Source organism: Penaeus japonicus, unplaced genomic scaffold, assembly GCF_977035675.1.
Source record: "Penaeus japonicus unplaced genomic scaffold, GWHDUDI00000001_assembly GWHDUDI00000002, whole genome shotgun sequence".
In the NCBI taxonomy this organism is placed as follows: Eukaryota; Metazoa; Arthropoda; class Malacostraca; order Decapoda; family Penaeidae; genus Penaeus; species Penaeus japonicus.
The window spans coordinates 17,826,484-17,836,483 of record NW_028234404.1 but is presented as its reverse complement, the minus strand read 5'-3'; the positions used below and the strand labels follow the sequence as shown (position 1 = coordinate 17,836,483).

The following is a 10,000-nucleotide window of genomic DNA, read 5'->3' as shown; positions in this document are numbered from 1 at the left end:
ACTTGGCACTTTCTACATGCCAACACGCTGAATAGCACCCTTCCTTGATCAGATCTGGGAAAGTGACAGTGCAGGAATACGTTTACATAACCTTGAGGGCGGAGTTAGGCCTTTTGACAACACGACGAGCATTGACCTTCTCGGCCCGACCAACCAACAACCCCTACACTCTATCAACCCCCCCCCCTCTCTCTCAGCTTTTCTCTATCCCCCTCTATTTCTCCTTCGCTTTCTTTCTCCCTTTAGCCCCCTCATCTCTCTCTCTCGCAGCTTTTCTCTATCCCCTCAATTTCTCTCTCGCTTTCTTTCTCCCTTTAGCCCCCTCCTATCTCTCTCTCTCTCTCACTTGCTCAACCCCTTCCCGCAACAGGGGCCAGGGTACAGACAAACACCACGAAGAGAGCCACAAGGCCTGGCGGACACGCTGATTTCATATACATGCTTCCTGGTGGCCGACCTCTTCCCATGCTTCCTTGTCCTCGAAGGCACTCGTCCTAATGTTCTATTACGCTAATACGGCTTTCCGTCTTCGTATTCATCTTCGTCTTTTTCCTCCTCTTCTTCCCCTGCTTCTTTTCTCTTCCTCTCAATTTCTTTTAAAATCTCCATTCATCTACTTCCTTTCTTGTCCCACCTTATGGTTTGTATTTAGTTCTATATTGTTATTGTCACAGACAGTTTCACTATCTTCCCTGTCTGTCTGTCAGTCTCTCCCTCTTATTTCTTGCTCACACATTCAACCATATACTTATGACCTAATCAAAATCCCTTTGGAATCCTTTTTAACAATTAACCTGCACTCTAGCAAGAAGTGCATATTGGATATGCAAACACGACACCACTTACGGGCTTATGAAATACCACCTAAACATAATTGATAATTTGCAAGAATTAGTCGTCTGCATTCATCTTACCTGGACGTGACTGAGGTCAATTAAGACGTTCTTCCATAAGCAGAAAACAAGAATTTCGCGATATTCCTGTTTTGATTGACGGATGAAAGGTAATATAAAAGTGATTAAAAGCCCCTAGAACCCCAATTTCAGATAACTAATAGGGTTAATTTTCTGTTTTCTCCCCCAGTTTAGTTTGCGCGTAATCTCCGTCAATCAAAATCAATTCAATGAACTCCTATATAAAACAACTAGGAGAGAAAATGAATTAAAAATATGTATCCTGAACTACTTAATAGCATAACTGTTAGCAAAAGCTCAGTAGTTTCCCGAATGCTGAGCCAAATTTAGGAGAATGTGCCGACTCCACTAACAATATCATCGTCAAATGGCATATTTTGTAGGCCTATATGAGACACATGCATTAACACGACCCGCGGGTCAAGTGACTACCGGCCATGATTTATCAATGCAACGCTCACCTTTAAGAATTTCAAACACCATGGTAACTCATCCTCACGCCCACCGTCAAAAAACCCAAGGCGCTATTATGGTAATTTTGGGTAATATTTTGTGTATCCAATATATAACACAAAGCAGGTTGGAAATTACTGTATATTCTTATCTTGTCACTCAAGCCTTGTGCCTGTGGCACAATTGTCACTGCATTCAGGCCTATAGATAGACGCATGCCACTGAGTTCGTACTGCCCTCCACATAACCAAAGTGCCATTACTTAGGCCTAATATTCCAATGGACTATGTGGCAGGTGTGGACGCGTTATCACAGTACATGATAGGCCTATATGCAACGTGGCAGTTTGGGCGATGTTTCAGTTAATGGATGTCATTGCAGAGGTCTAATATCCAGTTACAGCAAAGGAAAGATTAAGGTTTAAGTTACAGTAAAATAAAGTGTGAGTTGCATTAAAAAATTAGTAAGGCACCGAGTATATAGCAGGTACTGGTGAGTCATTTGTATTGATGAAACGCTGACATAAAATTGCTTAGCAACAAGGGAATCATCAGAATTTTACCAGAAATTATATTTCAATATTAAGATTATACAAAATCAGAGCTATCAGCTTATACATAGAACATACACACACGCTTTATCAAGATATGCAAACCATGCAATAAATTTTTGAACGTTGAGAAACTGAAAGAAACCCTTCAACCTATTTGGATATTTTGTATCAAAACATGTTACATATATCACATTACTTACCAGTTTCCAGAGCCGACAATGCAGATCTTCTTAGGTTCGCTCATATTGGCTAGAAGCGAGGTTGCACGAGTGAAACAGATCGGCAGCGAAGCAATACGTCTTCCGTCTACACTGGCTAAGCTAAGACTGACCTTCGCGAGGGAGATTCCTGCTTTATACAAGCGAGATCCGCTGAACTGAAGCATTTAGCGAAGTTTACGGGACACTAGCGGAATTAAAAGACTCTCAAATCGAAATATGATCCCAACGTGATTGGATTAAAGTGTCATAACATGCTTCAAAAGGGAGAGAGAGCGGAAGAGATCGCGAAAAATTTGCCAGGGGATGTAGCTCAAGCAGACGACACATATAGCGGAACTTACCCACCCGCTTTCTAATTGTTTTTTTCTGATTTACATTGTCAGTTTTTGGATTTGTTTCCATTTATTGGATGTTACGAATGCTATATAGTCATATATAATGGGATAGTATTTGTTGATGCTTTATTCGTAGAGGTTTTATTAAGTTGATTACGTGGTAACCGTTTGTTTGGGGCGTGTACGAATTGCAAAAAAATCATCTTTGGCACAAGAAAATATCACGGTCTGTGGTCGCATTTACTTTGAAAATTTCATTTGGCATCTCTGTCTTAGATTAATATAATTTCTGAGTTGAATATGAATGATGAATGTATGTAATGTCTAGAAAGCTTCATGTATACGGTACCATCTTTTTATCTCTCTTTGCATATATAAACTAATAACGTGCGGAAATTATCTCAATGATTAAGTTATCCTGATTCCCTCCTTATAATATAGTCTTTATTCATAATTAAATGCTCAATGTGCAAATGTGCAAAATTATATTTTCAAATTGAACGAAAAGTTTTAGTACTATAAGCGCCTTAAGTTATATTTCTTTTAGGATTTTGACAAAACCAATGTTGTCAGCTGATAAACACGATATTAATTACTTGATACAATAACTCTAAATGATACTTGAATAAACTATAGCTAAAGTAATATATTAGACATCGACCCACATTACACAAAAAATTGATATTAAAAACTAAATTTTATACCCTAAAAGAAAGTTTCCTGCAACGTAAACAAAGCCTAAGAGAAAAGAACCCCTAAAGAAAGGCACCAACTAGAAAAGCAAACGATGACTAGTGCTTGTGAAGTGAACTTAAGATAGTAAATGGACAACAAACTCAATCCAAACCCAGGAGAGAAACCTGGAATAGTGAAGGACATGATAATAGATCCTCAAAGCAACAGAAGACGAAGAAATAGTGATAGCGACAGCGAAGAAAACCCAATTCCCAAACAACCAAGAAACGACAACACCGGCAACACCGGCGCAAAACCCCGGGAAGCCAACACCGAAGAAAACCCCCAGGAAAATTACCAACAAACCATGGAAGAAGAAGACACAGTAAACAGACAAGTAAAACAAATTCAAAATGTAGTTCTCATAAGCTTAACAGATGAGTCAAACTCAGCAAATTTTAACAATCCCATCAAATTGACAAATGCCATAAATGAGTCAATATTTCAAAAATATATCATTGAAAATACTCTAAGAGTACTAGGAAGAGGAAGAGCAATTAGATTTGAAGTAAATGATATAAATAAAATCAACCAGTTAAGTGAAATAACTAAACTGGGAGAATGGGATATAAAATGCAAACAACCAGCATCAAGCAGAAATTCAGATTGCAATTATGGAACAATATTTCCAATTGAAGTAGACATAGATCCAGAGATGATAAAAAATAAGACCAGAATACTACAGGGCACAAACTCAGAAATAGTAGAGATAATCAGAATAAAAAAACCCAACAAAGACAAAGAAAGTGAAACCAAGTGGATCCCCACTAGATCCTTAAGAATAACTTTCAAAGGATCACTGCCTGAAAGAATAGCTATAGGGCATACCTCCTATCAAATCTATCAATATACTTTCCCCATTCAAAAATGTTATAATTGTCTAAGATACGGTCATGGGATCATAACTTGCAAAAACAAAAAAAGATGCAGCAAATGTAGTCAGTTCAATCACAACTTCAAAGAATGTACAAACCAACCTTTTTGTTTTTATTGCCAAGAGGAACACTCACCAAACACAAACTCATGCAAAATCCACTTAAAGGCACAACGGATAAACACACAAAACACAACACCTAACAACTACAACATCAAAAAACAACTACAAGAACTAAAACCAATACAAAAACAAGACAATGCCAACTCAAACCAAAACTTGTCTTCATTCACAAAAGACCAACAACAGAACAAAACAAATACACAACCAACAAAGAACACCCACCAAACACATCCCAAACATGAACAACACACAAACAAACAAACAACAGACAACACACCACAAACAAAAAGTCAATACCCAACAGACAATACACCCCTAATAAACACCCAACATCAAACAGACAACACACCTCTAACAACCACCCAACACCCAACAGATATCACACCCCTAACATATGCACAAACACTAAAACAAACAAAAGTGGATAGCCTAACATTAGGACAAAGAACTCCTAAAAAGCAAAAAAAACAGCATAACAATCAAAAAGAACCAGAATATTCACCAGAAAAATCAAATCAAACCAATAGGTCAGAATCAAACCCAAAAAAAACACAAGAAAAAAACCTAATTAAATTAGACGAATCACCTGTAATGTGGTCACTACCAACTCCAATAAGAAACCCAATAATACAAGAAGAAGAAGAAAAAAAAGAGGAAGAATTTTCTTGGATAAATACAATTAAAGAAGTTTTCAATACAATAAAAAAGATAGTAAACAATATTAAGACTAACAGCTCAATAATTGAAATCATAACAGACACAATAAATGATTTGACCCCAATTATAAAAACAATTATAAAATATATCTATGAATAAAATAATACACTGGAATGCAAGATCAATAATAAACAAAAAAACAGAATTAAACTACTTGATTTATAAAGAACAACCTGACCTAATAGGAATATCAGAAACATGGCTAAAAAACAAAGATACATTCAACATCAATAATTATGAAATAATTAGAAAAGACAGAACAAACCAAGTGGGAGGAGGTCTAGCATTATGTATAAAAAGAAACTTGCAGTTCAAAAAATTAGATTTAATAGATAGACATAAAGAAAAAATAGAAACACTCGCATTAAAAATAAATTACAAAGATAAATGGTTATACATACTTTTAACATACAATCCATGCAACAATATTGAAACAGAACTAGAATATTACATAGAACAATTGGGAAACCCAAAACTAATAATAGGCGATTTCAACAGTCATCACCCCCACTGGAACCCGAGGATAGATTTAAAATTAGCAAACAGAACAGGAAAAAATATTTTTGAGTTAATAAATCAAAAAAACTTAATACTATTAACCCCACCACAAACAACTAAAATAGATCCAAGAAATGGAAAGGAAACTACAATAGACCTAGTAATAGGGACGCCAAACCTAAGTCATCTAGAAATAAATTCAGGCCCAAATTTAACCAGTGATCACCTACCAATCATAATAAAAGATAACATAAAACCTATTACAAACCAAAAGAAAGAAAAGAAATGGATATTTAAAGAGAGAAAGATGGAAAGATTACAAAAAAGATCTAAAAGCTAAAGATGTAACAACTATAAAGTCTATAGAAGAACTAACAGACCTTTTAAGAACTACAGGACAAACTTATTTCAAATTCAATAATGAAAATAGAATAGATAAACCAAATAAACCATGGTGGAATAACAAATGTAAAGAAATTATAAAAAGAAGAAATAAAGCATATAACAAATGAAGAAGAAACCAAATAAGGAAACTCAAATCGCATACAAGACACTATTAGCAAAAGCTAAACAAATCATAGATAAAGAAAAAAAAGAATCCTGGGAAAAATTCTGTACCTCACTTAGCTTTACAACCCCTCCGAAAACAATATGGAATTTCATTAAAAAAATGAATGGCAAAACATCAAAAATGGACTACCCAATAATAATCAATAATCAACCCATTTCAGATCAATTAAAAAAGACTGAGATATTCAGCAAAGAATATAAAAAACGGGATAACAATAATCCAAAAAAACTCCTAACTGAAAAAGAAAGAAAAAAATTACTAGACCTTCCAGATACAAAAGGCTTAAATAACAAAATAACGATCACAGAATTAAAAACAATAATAAATAACACAAAAAATAATCAATATTGAAGGGATTATCACAAGAAGATTAAACTGGTGGTTAATGAAAGAACTTACATAATTAAAATAGGAAACCAAAATTCAAATAAGGGTAAAATCTTAAACGGAGTTCCACAAGGCTCACCTTTAAGCCCAACTCTATTTAACATCATGATGACAGATCTGAAAATCTCAAAAGAAATAACCAAAATAATTTATGCAGATGATATAACAATATTAACACACGAAAAAAATTTAATAGAAGCAAAAAATAAACTAGAAACTGGACTAAAAAAGATAAAAGAATGGGCTACCACTTGGCAAATGAAAATAAACTTTACGAAAAGCAAGATAATGTGTTTTACAAATAAAAAAATAGATCACATTCCAAACATTAAAATAGATAACCAAGAACTACAGTTTGTAACTAACCACGATATATTAGGAATAAAATTTGATGCCCCAAAATTAAAATGGAGAAATCACATAAATAACTTAAAAATACAACTACAAAACAGATTAGACATAATGAAAAAATTATCATCACATAAATGGGGAGCCAATAGAGAATCATTAATGAAATTTTATGAAATTTACATCAGACCAAAAATAGAATACGGAATAACAATCTACGGAACAGCCAAAATACAATGAAAAATTGGAGACCATACAAAACACAGCTATGAGACTGGCAACAGGATGCTTTAAGTCCACTCCAGTAATAGCCCTCCAAGCATTAACAAACAAACCTCCCATATCAATAAGAATTAGAATGCAGACAGATGATAAAGATACTAGAAAAACCTGATAATATGCCCATAAAAAGATTAACAAAAATAGACATAGAAAAATATAACCCCATTAAAGATAAGAGAATGCTAGTACACAGAACAATAAAAACTTGCATAGAAATAAAACATAACATAAAAGTAAGCAGTATACCAAACGTCTCCCCCGTTCCACCATGGAACGACATTTCTAAACATATAGAAATTCAATTTATTAAGAATTTCACTAAAGATCTCCCTCAACAAATAATTTTAGCTCAATTTAGAGAAATGGAAAACACAAAATATATAAATTATCAAAAAATATTCACAGATGGCTCCAAAATAAAAGAACCTAGCTCTACATCAGCAGCTATATATATACAAAAAAAAAATATAACAACAATCTGGAGACTACCAAAAAACATTCAAATCATAGAGAACTGTACGCAATAAAACAAGCTTTGAAATACATACAAAATAACAAATTTCAGACTCGAAATCAGCAATGCAGAGCATAACAAATCATACAAACAAATCATATACAACATTACACACACTAAACGAAGACCAAAACTTAAACACAAAAATACAATGGATACCAGCTCACAAAAACATAAAAGGTAATGAAATAAAAGGCCCACCAAATAAATGAACTCACGACCATATCCAAAGACAAAAATAATATAATGGAAGAACAATTAAACCTATCCGAAAAAAACTATTTCATCAAAAACAACAGCCCACAACCATGGTCTAGAACCAAAAACAGGAAATATGTCTATCAAGAATCCTAACCAAACACACAAGACTTAAACAAACATTTGCACAGAACATCTAACACTCCAATGTCCAAGATTCAACTCATACGTATCCTTATTAATTACAGGAGCTCATCACCCACCAGCTAAGAAGTACTACATTCTAAGACACATGAAGATCTTTTTACAAAGATCAAAACTGATAGACATCATATAAGCAACAAGAAATCAAGAAACTCCCAAGGAAAGCTGATCCAGGGAATATAGACATCAAAAGTCTAAAACCCTATAAAAGAAGAAAGAAGAAGAAGAAGAAAGCAACGATATATCAAAATAACAATAATGGTAGGTATATACGTTCTGTCAGTAATTATTTACAGGGTGTCTATGTAAGTAAGCCTCTTAATATTGGTGTACAGGTGTGTCATTAATTAGACATTTCGAAATTCATAGAACTTTACCGACATACCAAGTGAAAAGTATAAACATTTTGATAGGTCCGCAAAATATGTGTCATTGAGAAACAGAAATAAATACCTCTTTCTCATTCACTCTTTACGTGTATGAGTGATTCCGACATATGATTTTATTTATTTAGTGCACACAAATTAATGAACAGAAAAGAAAGGCATGGTTAGAATCTTGATGTTTTTATAAAAATGTGCAAAGAACAAGTGCATACTTAGGATGTCAGGAAAGGGAGCACCCTTCTAGGGGAAAATAAATTAAGATTCCAGATCTCTGAAAGAGTGGGCTTGTGGCACTTTTCTCCTGTTCCTCACATAACTGCATTATTTACCTCTATATTGTACCCATGATTAAGCCCTACAGAACACGAGACCAAGCTATTATGTGTTCTCACAGGATGCCAGTAAATAAAAAATTTCCTTCCATTATTTTTTTTAGGCTGTAATTAGAAATTTTTATCTGTAGATTCCCAAAATATAATTGTGCAACTTGAAACAAAGGAGATAGAGATTGCATTATATCTCCCTGATATGCCACAGGAAAATTTGGGGTAGACCAGTACTGTACATCTCCAGGTATACTAATCCCTCCCTACCCAAGCAGACAGGTCTCTCTCTCTCTCTCTCTCTCTCTCTCTCTCTCTCTCTCTCTCTCTCTCTCTCTCTCTCTCTCTCTCTCTCTCTCTCTCTCTCTCTCTCTCTCTCTCTCTCTCTCTCTCTCTCTCTCTCTCTCTCTCTCTCTCTCTCTCTCTCTCTCTCTCTCTCTCTCTCTCTCTCTCTCTCTCTCTCTCTCTCTCTCTCTCTCTCTCTCTCTCTCTCTTTCCCTTTTGGCCCCCGGAGCACGACTGCCAGGTGTAAGTATAACTATTCTGGAGCAATTCTAGATAATAAAGGATTCAAATATATGTTATTTGCATGGCTATTTGATATATGAGCAAGCATAAGTGAAATCATCATTCTCTTCTTGGAAAATTTACATCATATGGAATTGCTCCTGTCTTCATAAGATGAATGGCCTACTCGAAAGAAATGTGCCACCACTGTATAGGGAAAATTAATTAATTTCACTATCAACTGTTTGATGCAAATATGATACAGTTTGTATATATATATATATATATATATATATATATATATATATATATATATATATATATATATATATATATATATATATATATATATATTTATATATATATACTAAGACTTATGACATTATCCATCTATACAGAAAGATACCTTAAAAACCTAACATACTAAAGAAAATGTCCAAGTACTAGATCTAGTACACAGGTCCTTCTCCAAATGAGACAAATTTTAGTATGTGCATCTTTTAGGGGTTAATGTAAGGTATGGTTACCTGGTCATCACTGAATATAAGTTAACAACTCTATTCTATGGAAAAGCTGCACATCATGGATACCAATGCTAATGTTTATTATTGATGGATTGCATTTGAGTTTGTAGCTACAGCCAGCAAAAAACAGGTATAGTGGCTCTCACTGTCTTTCCATGTATCTGTTTATTTTTCTGTTATAATCTTTTGCAAGAAAGTATTATCTTAACATATTAATGCTTTATTGCATGATACCATTAGATATTCAGTTTCATTATCTTGTCATCATATCATATCTACTGTATCAGTTATTTGGGAATTTAGTATCTAAAGAAAAGAGAGAGGGAAGAAAGG

General features: G+C 34.2%; 2 protein-coding genes across 9 annotated transcripts in view; one reads left to right on the top strand and one right to left on the bottom strand.

Moving 5' to 3' along the window:
* Gpdh1 (Glycerol-3-phosphate dehydrogenase 1) overlaps positions 1–2,471 on the bottom strand; it is a 56,597-nt gene extending 54,126 nt beyond the window's left edge. For 7 of the 8 annotated variants that reach the window (XR_006223625.2, XR_006223627.2, XR_006223628.2 and 4 more), the window contains exon 1: positions 2,121–2,470. Coding sequence is in view for 5 of the 8 variants with exons in the window: in XM_043023397.2 (XP_042879331.2) it covers positions 2,121–2,305 (185 nt within the window). In the remaining 3 variants the exon portion in view is untranslated. Of the gene's footprint in view, positions 1–2,120 lie in introns of all 8 variants that reach the window. The other variant, XM_043023398.2, reaches the window with a different exon arrangement.
* A 5,658-nt stretch (positions 2,472–8,129) lies between these two features.
* Positions 8,130–10,000, top strand: part of LOC122257872 (RAD52 motif-containing protein 1) — an 11,707-nt gene continuing 9,836 nt past the window's right edge. Inside the window, exon 1 of the mRNA XM_086548343.1 lies at positions 8,130–8,188. Within this exon, the coding sequence (XP_086404469.1) occupies positions 8,186–8,188 (3 nt within the window). The 5' untranslated portion in view covers positions 8,130–8,185. The remainder of the gene's footprint in view (positions 8,189–10,000) is intronic.